At 40.9% G+C, this 12,348-nt stretch overlaps 2 protein-coding genes across 3 annotated transcripts in view; one reads left to right on the forward strand and one right to left on the reverse strand.

Moving 5' to 3' along the window:
• Positions 1-12,348, forward strand: part of POLR2B (RNA polymerase II subunit B) — a 32,683-nt gene that overhangs the window by 19,194 nt on the left and 1,141 nt on the right. Inside the window, exons 18-25 of one of the 2 annotated variants that reach the window (XR_012639210.1) lie at positions 2,659-2,753; positions 3,139-3,389; positions 3,483-3,572; positions 3,803-3,910; positions 4,496-4,609; positions 4,723-4,883; positions 5,350-5,545; positions 6,469-7,887. Coding sequence is in view for 1 of the 2 variants with exons in the window: in XM_074950271.1 (XP_074806372.1) it covers positions 2,659-2,753; positions 3,139-3,389; positions 3,483-3,572; positions 3,803-3,910; positions 4,496-4,609; positions 4,723-4,883; positions 5,350-5,545; positions 6,469-6,558 (1,105 nt within the window). In the remaining variant the exon portion in view is untranslated. Of the gene's footprint in view, positions 1-2,658; positions 2,754-3,138; positions 3,390-3,482; positions 3,573-3,802; positions 3,911-4,495; positions 4,610-4,722; positions 4,884-5,349; positions 5,546-6,468; positions 8,271-12,348 lie in introns of those variants that run through there. The other variant, XM_074950271.1, reaches the window with a different exon arrangement.
• Positions 6,916-12,348, reverse strand: part of IGFBP7 (insulin like growth factor binding protein 7) — a 67,632-nt gene continuing 62,199 nt past the window's right edge. The window contains 4 exon segments of the mRNA XM_074950227.1: positions 6,916-6,935; positions 8,858-8,873; positions 8,875-8,982; positions 10,956-11,072. Of these exon segments, the coding sequence (XP_074806328.1) occupies positions 6,916-6,935; positions 8,858-8,873; positions 8,875-8,982; positions 10,956-11,072 (261 nt within the window).

The following is a 12,348-nucleotide window of genomic DNA, read 5'->3' on the forward strand; positions in this document are numbered from 1 at the left end:
ACTACCAACAGCTGATTACTGCGTATTGTTACTAGTATGTTAAAATGTACAGTTAGAATCACAGAATATCAGGGTTGGAAGGGACCTCGGGAGGTCATCTAGTCCCATCCCCTGCTCAAAGCAGGACCAATCCCCAACTAAATCAAGCCTGACCTTAAAAACCTCTAAGGAAGGAGATTCCACCACCCCCCTAGGTAACCCATTCCAGTGCTTCACCACCCTCCTAGTGAAAAAGGTTTTCCTAATATCCAACCTAAACCTCCCCCACTGCAACTTGAGACCATTACGCCTCGTTCTGTCATCTGCTATCACTGAGAACAGTCTAGATCCATCCTCTTTGGAACCCCCTTTCAGGTAGTTGAAAGCAGCTATCAAATCCCCCCTCATTCCTCTCTTCCGTAGACTAAACAATCCCAGTTCCCTCAGCCTCTCCTCATAAGTCATGTGTTCCAGTCCCCTAATCATTTTTGTTGCCCTCCGCTGGACTCTTTCCAATTTTTCCAGATCCTTCTTGTAGTGTGGGGCCCAAAACTGGACACTACTCCAGATGAGGCCTCACCAATGTCGAATAGAGGGGAACGATCACGTCCCTCGATCTGCTGGCAATGCCCCTACATATACATCCCAAAATGCCATTGGCCTTCTTGGCAACAAGGGCACACTGTTGACTCATATCCAGCTTCTCGTCCACTGTAACCCTTAGGTCCTTTTCTGCAGAACTGCTGCCTAGCCACTTGGTCCCTAGTCTGTAGCGGTGCATGGGATTCTTCCGTCCTAAGTGCAGAACTCTGCACTTGTCCTTGTTGAACCTCATCAGATTTCTTTTGGCCCAATCCGCTAAAGTTGCTCTTTTTCAACCTATTTTGTTTTTTTTTTTTTTAAAAAAAGTCACTTACAAAAGTTACAACTGCCACAGCAAGAAGATGCAAAAGTAACCACTCCAGTGAATAACTAGGGCCAAAATTAAAAACATGACACACTTTCCCAACCAATCTTTTTCCTCCTCTTGCTTTAAAGTTAGCTCTTGCTGACTGCACTGAATCATATTTGTATGTAGATTAAATGTAATAGGATTTGGATGTCTTCTCTCTTGACCTGTCAAGTTTTGTGAGCTCCTTGATGCCAGGCATTTGAGCTTCCCACGATAATCCTATTGTTAGCCAGGGAAGTGATGTGACCTATCACCACTTTGCCGCAATTACACCTGAATGATGTAATGGACACATTCATTGTTGTCTTTTGGTTATCTAGGTCCACATTCTGTTCTACTTTTGGTTGGATAGACCTTAAAGAGGCATATTCGCTTCTTCACATCTGTTTACTTATGTAGAATAAGAAATGAGAAGCTGTGCTGGATTTTTATGGATTGCATTAATAATTATTGCCCAAAGTGAGCATTGGTTATGTTCACTGGCACATTTTAAAAATAAAAAGAAACTTTAAACTTCAAGTACAACTGGGGATACATATGCTAGCCATTAAGGCAGCACTTAAAAAAAAAAAAAAAAAAGAGAGAGAGAGAGAGAGAGAGAGAGAAAAATAAAAATGGAAAAACCTGAATAAAACCAAAGCACTCTAGTGCACCGGAGGTGTACTTCAGTGGGTGCAGCTTAATTGATACTGGGGGAGGGAGGTGTTCTTAAATTACTCATCACTGTACACGTGGTGATTTAGTATATGTGTACAGTGGTGGTGTCATTGTTTACATTAGCATTCAGGTAATGGGGTGACATCAAAACATGCAAGCTAAAAGGCAGGCAAAGGGGTGAAATGTATGAGTAAAGTGGTCTGGGTCGTAACACAGGGATAACACAATTCCCTTTTTTGTAAGACGTATAGTAGATCCCAAAGTTACCACCGTCTACCACTATCAGCAGTTTATTTGTAGACATTTCACAGATTTACTCTGAGAAGTGACTGTCAAAATGTCCTTGTGGGGTTCATTGTTTCTCCTTGATTTGCTCTAGAAGTCATAGTGTAGTATCCAAGTAAAAACTTCTTGCATGGGACCTGAGCATTCTTTCAGACTTGTCATTACTGGTAACTCTAACTCAACTGTGCTATGAGCCAGGGCTGTTTGTTTTCAGTTTTTATTTTGTTTAAAATGTCCTGGGAATTTCACTTTTACAAAAATTTAAATAAAAAATTGGGTGAAAATCAGTGCAAAAAACTAACTTCTGTTTTCTGGGTAAATATTAGGTTAACATTTGGGAACAAGAGGACAGGGAAAAAAGCAACAGACAGAAAAATAAGTGTATTATAAATAAAAGGAGTTAATGCTGGGGCTTACTGCATGAACTGCACATTTTCACTCTGCACGTGCACATGTGTGTGCAGGCGCGCGCGCGCACACATACGCAATCTTCCACTACGTTGCTGCACTTCGACAGCCTCACATTTACACCTAGACTAATTTTATTAACAAACACCATCTATCTAATGTAATCAGATTTTTTTTAACATAATCAGTATTTTCATACACTTGAGTGGTCCAAAATTTGGGTGAAAATCAGTTTAAAACAAAAAACCACCACCCCCAACTTTTTTAAAATCAATAAAACAAAGGGCCTCAATTGTGATTTAGATGTGGTTATAGCATACAATTTAAAAAAGAACACTGATATCTAAACAAGCTTTTCTTTTTAAATTTTCTTTCAGATCTGTTTTCTATCGCTCATATAAAGAACAAGAGTCCAAGAAAGGATTTGACCAAGAAGAAGTTTTTGAAAAACCTACACGTGAAACTTGTCAGGGTAAGAGATGCTGGCAGATGGAAGAAACAAAGCCTGCAATTAGCAGCCAGACTTCGTCAGACTGAGTCCTTCATGTTAACCTTACTATATTTGACTATTTATATTGCACTGTAAACATGTACATGATTGATAAATTTGTGCTCTTGGTACAAAGAAATTTGCATAGTCAGTAAAAAAACAAAAATTCCCTTTCTGGATATGTTAGCAGCATGTACATTTATAGTAGAATCTGCACTTACTAATATGTCATGAATTCACAACACTGCAGTATGCTGGCACAGAATGCAAATACGGTGTCTAGTATTCTGAGAACGTGATCCTTAATGTTTTTGTAGAAATACTTTGAAGGATTTTTGGCTCTGAATTCATTTGTCTTTAATCTCAGGTATGAGGCATGCCATCTATGACAAACTAGATGATGATGGTTTGATAGCACCTGGTGTACGTGTGTCAGGAGATGATGTCATCATTGGCAAAACGGTAACTCTGCCTGAGAATGAAGATGAACTGGAAAGCACTAATAGACGATACACAAAGAGGGACTGTAGCACTTTCCTACGAACTAGTGAGACTGGTATTGTAGACCAGGTCATGGTAACCCTTAACCAGGAAGGATACAAGTTTTGCAAAATTAGGGTGAGTACCAGTTTCTATGGCTTCTGGGTTTAAAAAAAAAAAAGGAAAAAATAAGTATCAAGTCACTGATTTGATGTTTTCTGTTGCCTCCAGGTGCGCTCTGTGAGAATCCCACAAATTGGAGATAAGTTTGCCAGCAGGCACGGTCAGAAGGGTACCTGTGGTATCCAGTACAGACAGGAGGTAGCAACGTTTTCTCTCTCGTACTTGTGTCTCTCACTGTAGAGTGAAACTTGCCTATTAATGTGGATTGCCTGTGAAATAAGTTACCTTAATATATTGATTTTAATTTAACCTCTGTTCAATTCTTACTTAAAATGTCTTTTGAGTCACTTAAGTTGAACTGGATTTTTATTTTGTTGGAACTCCCTAGCTTCTCATGGGACATAATGAGAATCTCTTTCCTGCTTTAGGATATGCCTTTCACCTGTGAAGGTATCACACCTGACATAATCATCAACCCCCATGCCATCCCTTCCCGTATGACAATTGGTCACTTGATTGAATGCCTTCAAGGGAAGGTAAGGAGAACAGTTTGTGTTGTGTAGCTAAAATCTGAGAAGCAAACTGCACTTGTTTTACCTTGTGGAGAAGCTGATCTGCTAGTTCCTGGTATTTGTTAACGCACTAAAGAATGATAATCAAGTTCCCATTTCAGGATCTAGTAACAAAACAAAAGGTATATTAATTTCCTTAGGGAGAAGCCAGAGTGCTATCTTCAGTGGGTCAAACCACGATGTGTTTATAGCAGAATTTCTGTGCTGCTTTTCTTGACAGAATTACCATACAAGCATAATTAACCCTAAAAATCCCTAAGCGTTCTCCTAATCTATGGAAAAGAAAGAAATAACAGAGTTAGGCTAGTGTTAAGTGCTTCTGAAAATCCCACCTGTAACTTGTGCATCTAAGTTTTTTTGTTCAACAGAAAAATATCCATTGCATTAGAAAGTTAAGGTTACAGTCTTGGGTATTGGGTCTGAAATCTTAATGGGGGAATAGGTTAGCTTTTTCAAGTTACCTGCATACTGTCTGACAACTCTCATATAGAATGCACAGCTTGTGTCTATAAAAGTTCATGGTATTCAGGAAACCCTTTTTCTCCATAGGTATCGGCAAACAAGGGAGAAATTGGTGATGCTACACCTTTCAATGATGCTGTCAATGTGCAGAAGATTTCCAATCTATTATCAGATTATGGCTATCATCTGAGAGGAAATGAGGTATAGTGTTCAAAATGCCAATCTAGCTAAAGATTATTGGTCTGTTTTTTGATAAATTTTGTTAATATGTCAAATTTAGGCTTATGCTTCAGTGATTGTATTCTTTACTTCAGGTTCTCTACAATGGCTTCACTGGACGCAAAATCACATCACAAATCTTCATTGGTCCTACTTACTACCAGAGGTTGAAACATATGGTAGATGACAAAATTCATTCTCGTGCAAGAGGGCCAATTCAGATTCTTAACAGGCAACCAATGGAAGGTAGATCTCGGTAAGAATATTTGTGGATTTTCTTTTTTACGAATGTCTTGAAGCCTCACAGTTGGGTTGCTAAGGTAGAGAAAAATTAGCTGCCTCAGCTGTGCAGCTGTATCTTAATTGGCTCATCCAATTAGCCACCCATTTGGAGCTGATGGTAGTGTGCTTAGGTTTGGACAGATAAAACATGACTTAGAGTTTGTTGTGAAGTTGTGGTTTGTCTGTTCAAACACTATATATTGTCATCCGTTGTAGAAATTTTCTTAGTCATGTGACTGCTAGTGGGAGCAGTATTTTATAATGTGGCTGACTTCTTCCCAATGATCGTATTTTTGGGAGAAGAGATGACAACTTGCTGGGTACAGAGGCACCTATTTGTACTAATGCTGATGTATTTGTACAGAATTAGGTCTCCATATTAGCTACTGGAATCATAATTTCTGACTTAATGACACAATATCCTCCCCATCCCCTTATAGCGATGGTGGCCTTCGTTTTGGAGAAATGGAGCGAGACTGTCAGATTGCTCATGGAGCAGCTCAGTTTTTGAGAGAGAGATTGTTTGAGGCTTCAGACCCATACCAAGTTCACGTTTGCAATCTTTGTGGAATAATGGCAATAGCTAACACAAGGACACACACGTACGAGTGCAGGGGGTGCCGTAATAAAACACAGGTATGTATGGATTTCCTCTGCAAATATTTCTACTTGCAGTCAAGAACAAACAGTGATTAAAGGAGTATGATGGTGAGTGAGGATGAAGAGAGCAAGTGGTAAAAGAAACCCCAAAATTAACCCAATAGTTACTATATAACAAGTGTTTGTTTTTTTTTCTCTAAGTGTCAGACTTCACTCATATGTTTCCCTATAATTGCCAGAGTTCTAGCTGTGTCATTTGGCAGGAAATTTCACTTATGTATTTTATAATACTGGGTTTTCAGAGAACTTAACTAAAAGTGAACATTAAATCTTAACTTTTGGGGAAAAAAGTGGTGCTGTAAAACCCATGATTTCATGGCTTTGCCACTATAACTCTTCAGAATATTATATTTTGGTTGGGAGAGGAATAAACTAGCTTGTCACATTTGACATGCTGGGGGAGGGAAATCACAGGTTTTGAATTAATATGGAAATTTTATATTAAAGTATAAACAGGATTGTTTTTCTCTACCGTAACTCGGTTATTCCTTCAACCTCTAAAGAACTTAATTGTCTCGTAATAGTTAATATGCACAAATAAAATATCTTGACCAATAGGAGCAAGAGAGATCTTTTGTCTACAGATTTTGACCACTGAAGGACAAGTCTACTGTATTAAAATGATGATAAATTATAAATAGTGTTGATGGTCTGGACCCTCTAGAGGAACATATCAACACTATTGAGTAAAGTAATGCCACCCTGGATGGAGTGTGATCAGTCATCACTTCAAGGTGAATTGTAAAGACTTTCCCTAAAGGGCTAACAAAAATATAACTTGATATGAAGCACTAGACCAAAAAAAAAATAGCCTTGTAATTTTGGTACTAGTGGGTAGGTAGAGTGAAATTAATCTTTAAAAAGATGCCATGTACTAAATTTTCTTACTTCCTTTTCAGATTTCCTTGGTGCGAATGCCATATGCCTGTAAACTCCTCTTTCAAGAGCTGATGTCCATGAGTATTGCACCTCGTATGATGAGTATTTAGCCTTTAAAAGGCTGTGCTTTAGTTCTGACTTTACGTATCTGCTTGCTCTGGTTCTAGTGTACCATTTTAAAAGATTTTAAATGCAGAATGTTACATATGTCATTTACATCAGGTTATGTTTTGCATCTGAACACTTTGTTTAATGATCTTGAGCTTACTTTTTGTAAATAGAAATAAAGATTTGTAGTCATATGTGAATTACATTTATTTGTATGTCTGCCAAAAGCATGTAAGCAAAACATTACTAAAAGGAAGAATGAGTCAAATAAGGAACTGATTATCAGGCTAGAAGAAGTCAGTGGCTGTAGCTTTCCAAAACACTAACTTAAACTGTGCATAAATGATATAGTCCTCACGTCACGGCTCTGCACCATCATCTGGGGAAAAAAAACAAACAAACAGGGATGTGGTTTCATAATTACAAGAGGGTAACACTGCAGATACCCCAATATCAGTGGATTGAATTTTCTGTTTGTTCTTGGTTATCCACATTTTAAATCAATCAGACCTTTCCTCTCTTTCTCTCTTCTGAGGGAACTGGATAGTTTAGGGTAATGGAATTTAGGGAACCTTTCACTAAGGTCATTGGAACACGTCCATTGTCAGTAGTTGGCTAACTACATAGACGTTTAGACTGTGCTTATTATTGGTGCATCTGAGATGCCATCTGATGACTTCATGCCTGGCACTGCCTGAGACTGTCAGGCAGCAAGTCAGAGCTGGCATGCTGCTTGGAGAATAGCTTCAGGAGCCGCAGAAGTGACAGCTGTATGTGGATGAGAGCTAGAACTGCTGGTGGGAACTGACCAAAGCAAGGACTCCTAATGAGCAGAAGGCTTGGGCAGTGGCTTCTAGAAAAAAGGGAGAGATTCAGCTTGGTGTGGGGAAGCAGGAGGGTGGGTCCCCTGAGCACAGTTAGGAGGTGCAGGCAGGGAGGACTGGGAGTGGAACGCTGTCTGAGGGAGAACCCTCTCCATGAAGCGCTGTGGGAAGACTGGTCGCTCAGACAGAGGGCTAGAGACCGGGGCCCTGAATTGAGACATAAGGAACTGAGAACAAAGTGCTGATAGACTCTTTTATGGGTGACTTGAGATGTCCCTGGAGATGGGAATGGAAAAACACACTATGTATTTTTACTTGCAGGAACTGGAGAATGGTTTTACAACCAGGCTTTTGGGGAACTATGGCACTGGTGTAGATGAATAAATTGAAGTCAGACTATGTACCTTTGGGTGAGCAAAAGGGAACCAGGCTCGGCACAACTGTCATGCATTGGATGGCACCCGAGGCACGGTCGCCCTATCACAATGTCCTTTTAACAGCCTTGAGGTACACTCCTTTTATAGACTGGAGTTTATATAGACTCCTTTTATAGACTTTATTGGATGCCTGTATCCCCTGCATTTGTGATAATGGATTTCTAAAAATAGGTATAATCTGGTCAAAACCAAGCACCTTTAGCAAAGGGCATAACTTAGTTATGTTAGTGTCTGACTTGACCCAATTCAGTAAATTATTTGATGGTGGGATTCATTTATACGCTTGCTCACTGCTGGACAATTTTTTTTTTTTTAAAACAGATCTTCCAGCTATTCAGATGTAATTTAAAAGAGCAGCAATCTAGAACCTCAATGAATGCATTACATACACTAACTTATAAATGTGTGTGATAAAGGTTGCTAGGATGGAGGAAGAGCAAGGCAATTGGGACTACATGTATTGGCAAAATAGTCCTGCAGTTTTTGGAATTGTTTTTAAAGTCTTTTATACTACTTGAAATTCAGGTCTTTTCCACTGCATGCATCCGATAAAGTGAGCGGTAGCTCACGAAAGCTTATGCTCTAATAAATTTGTTAGTCTCTAAGGTGCCACAAGTACTCCTTTTCTTTTTTCCGATAACATGGTGTCTGGAGAACCAATGAAATCACCATCATAGCCTGAAAGCTGAGCTATTTGGAACAGAAGGGATTTTTAGTCCGACGTTTTAACTTTTACCTAGTTAACCTCCTATACCTAACACATATTTGGGAAAAAGCATGTCTTTATTAAAGATGCAGCAACCCAAGTCTCGGCTATTTGTGAGCTCTTACGCTGGAGGCCTCCGTGAAGTGCTTCACCAAAATAGAAAAGACTGGGTTTGACGTTAGAAATATCTGCAATCTACAGCTAATAGTTTTAAATGCAACTTTTCAGGTTGTTCTCTTCTATCCTAAACAACCAAAGGGCGTAAACCCCATTTAAAAAAAAAAAAATCTTTGCACATATATAACTGTGTTAAAACTCTGCACATATTACCTACCTTTAGATATGGGTATTTTCATGTAAGGCATTGACAGTAATTCGTGCAGAGGCTGTAGCCTCTCCTTTGGAGTTTGATGCATGACACTCATACTCTCCAGCATCCTCTTTACTCAAAGGAGATATCTACGAAAACAAGCAGCATGTAGCCTTGTTTATTACAGAGGATTTGGTCTCAAGTTACTTTGCCTTATTGTTGGGTTGTATAACAGCAGTAAACAATAGCACTAGTAACAGACTCACTACGGGTAACTGATGAAGTGGGAATTAACACTCAGAGGTTGCACATGTCCAGAATATTTCCCTGGCCAGTAGTATGGAAAATGCTCATGTTCTGAACGTGCAATAGTTTGTTTAAAAAAATTGCATCATAAACTGAACTTTTAAAAATAATGAGAATTTATTCCCTATTAACAATCCTGACTTCTTTCAGCTGAGCCAAAGGGCCATCAGTGGCTTCAGTCAGCCTGACTTGGTCAGTAGTGGTTTGCCCTAGTTCCCAAATCGGATAGGTGGCACAGTACGGCAAGCGCTCTGGTACCTGTCCTGGAGCTCAGCGAGTCAGTCCACTCCGAGTTTCACTCTGTCTTACACATCAGGATTTGCTTTAGCCAGACTTCAAACCTTTTTTGTGTTTGCTTAGGTTTGTGTCTGTGATGTTTTAGAACTTCCTGTTCTCACTGAGAGGGAGGCAGGAAAAAGCAGTAGTCCTAATGCTCCTCTCCTCATCATATTTCGGTTGGCTCAGTAGCGTATTTGCCCTTCTCCAAAGCTTCCACCTCTGTTTTGGTGTACAGTGTAAGCTAACGCCGTTGAGTTCCATTCCCCAGCCACCACCTCATTGGGCAGCTGAAGAGATTGATTATTTAACTGGGAATTGGTCCTGCTTCGAGCAGGGGGTTGGACTAGATGACCTTCTGGGGTCCCTTCCAACCCTGATATTCTATGATTGCACAGTGTGGTCTGTTCTTGCCAAAGCAAATCTATCATGCCTGACCTATTGTGCCATCCTCTCTGCTGACTTCCCTGCTGCTGCTTTTTCCCCTGTCCAATCCACTTCCATGCATTACAGCTCAGGCCCTAGGATGCTACTCCAGTTGTCACGCTCCCACTCAAGTAACTCCCTCTCTGAGAACTTTTTTTTTTTAAATAAGCTTTTAACTTTAAGATTTAAATGTCTGGGACACAGATTTCTGAGCTTTCACATTCCTTGAGGACACAGGTTAGAGATGCTAAGAGCAAGGGTTTTCTGTGAATTCCAGGACAGACCAGTCCTGTCATCTTCGCATAGCAATCGTCAGTCTGAGCTGTAGGATATGGAATCAAGTGGAGGTAAAGGTCTCTGCCCCTTTCCTCTTTAAGTAAACTTATACCTAGCAGTTCAGAGTTCTTTGAGGAGGGCATCTCATCTGGCCAGGCTTGTAGCTATGGGGAACAGAGTCTCTTGAGCTGTACAGACTTGATTGGAAAGAGTGCCCCAGCAAGACAGGTACAAAATATAAACAGTGCTTTAGAAAGGCCAGGCTGATTCTAGCTTGGGTTTGTGGGGCTCATAGGAAGTTATATGAGTGACTCTGTGGAGAGGGAGTGTCTAGAGTAGCGCTCAGTCTTGCACTATGCTCTACAAAAGGTAGGACAGGACTGCTCTGATCTCCTGTGGAGAGTTCCACTCCCATGTGACCTTCACTGAAGATACCTGGACTGCAGTGCTAGCAATCCCTGTCCTAGCGGCCTACTGTGCTGCGCCCGTTGATTGCAGTGTTTTACAGACAGTGCAGAAGGAAAGGTGGTCTGTTATTTCAGTCTGGTCCTATTCCTGAGAGCTTTTAAACATCCTGCTCTTCCTTCTCATTATTTTCACACACATTTTGCATGGGTGTAAATAATTACAAAAGATAAAGGAAGCAAAGAACTGGGCCAACTGAATGCATTTCATCTTACTCCTTGTCATACATGTCACTGCTTTTTAACTTCAAATTCACATGAACTCTGTTTTCAACACCAAGAAAATCACTGCACCTACTCGATTGTAATTTCCCAGTGCTGTGTACAGAAACTTGGATGTTGCTGATAGTGTGTGAGGGTGCACAAGCACTTACCAATACCCAGCCAGTCACTTCATGTTTCTCAGGACCGCCACGCGTCTGGATAGCTAAGTTGTCACGATCTCCAGGCAGGAGCTCCAGCCTTTGGACACCGTACTGTCCCCTTATTATCTGAGCAGAAATATTAAGAGTCAAGTTGTCAGTAGTTTGACGAGATTGCCGTCGTAAATACCTACAGTACCTAAGGCCCAAAACCCCTAAAGCTTTGTCTACACACAAAAGCTGTCTGGGTTTAACTAGGCCCATACAGTTGGTGTGGTTATACTGATTTAAAGATGTTCCTACCACTATGGCTATTCCTATAGGGAAAGAGAATGAATTTCACCAGTATCTGCATCCTGGTGGGGAAGTTTGTACTGTTATAACACTGATAAAACAAAAAAATCATACCTCTAACCGACAGTTATACTGGTACAAAATCAGTATGCAGGCCTAAGACAGACTGTGGCCTGCAGCCTGCATGTGAAAGTTTTACTGGTAACTAGTTTGAGTAAGGGTGTGATTTCTTACCATTATAGTTGTACCAGTAAAAGGCATAGTGTGGGTGCATGGCTATACCTGTTAAAGCACCTCTATCCCAGTATAACAGCAACCCTACCAGTCTATAGTAGTTAACGCTGTACAACTTTCTAGCTTAGGCAATTTTCTAGCACTCAGCATTGCCCCAACTCTGTTCCCACTGAAGGCAGTAGTAAAAATTCCCCAGTCTGCAATGGGAGCAGAGTTAGGCCACTGCCTAGCATTTCGGAAGATCCTATCCTAAATGCCTGAAATGGTGCAAGTATGGTATAAAAATGGGAAAAGGTTGTTCCATGGCGGCTGCTGTCTGTTTTTCAGTAGCACCTACAGTCCAAAGGGCCAGAGTTTCGAAGTGTTCAGCACCCAGCAGCTCCCACTGTCCTTAGTGATAGTCTGGAGTGTGGGGCTGGATTCTCTATTCTCAGTGGAAGCTGCTGGGTGTTGAGCCCTTTTGAAAAAAAATTGGCCTTTGGGCTCTGGAGCAGTGGGAAACTAGCACTGCACATGCTGTTACCAGGGCAGGGTCCATGGCACGTGACTTTCCCAAGGAGAGTGGTGCACAAAGTAAACCAAAGGCAGCAACCTGAGCCTCCACTGTCCTAAAACCAATGTTTTCTAGATGGCCATGGGCAAGAGTGGCAAAAAAGGCTTGTTACTGTGAAGCTTCTAGACACCAGTCATAGAATCATAGAATATCAGGTGTTGGAAGGGACCTCAGGAGGTCATCTAGTCCAACCCCCTGCTCAAAGGGGGACTAATCCCCAATTTTTTTTTGCCTCAGATCCCTAAATGGCCCCCTCAAGGACTGAACTCACAACCCTGGGTTTAGCAGGCCAATGCTCAAACCACTGAGCTACCCCTCCCCCTT

This window comes from Natator depressus, chromosome 4, assembly GCF_965152275.1.
Source record: "Natator depressus isolate rNatDep1 chromosome 4, rNatDep2.hap1, whole genome shotgun sequence".
NCBI lineage: Eukaryota > Metazoa > Chordata > Testudines > Cheloniidae > Natator > Natator depressus.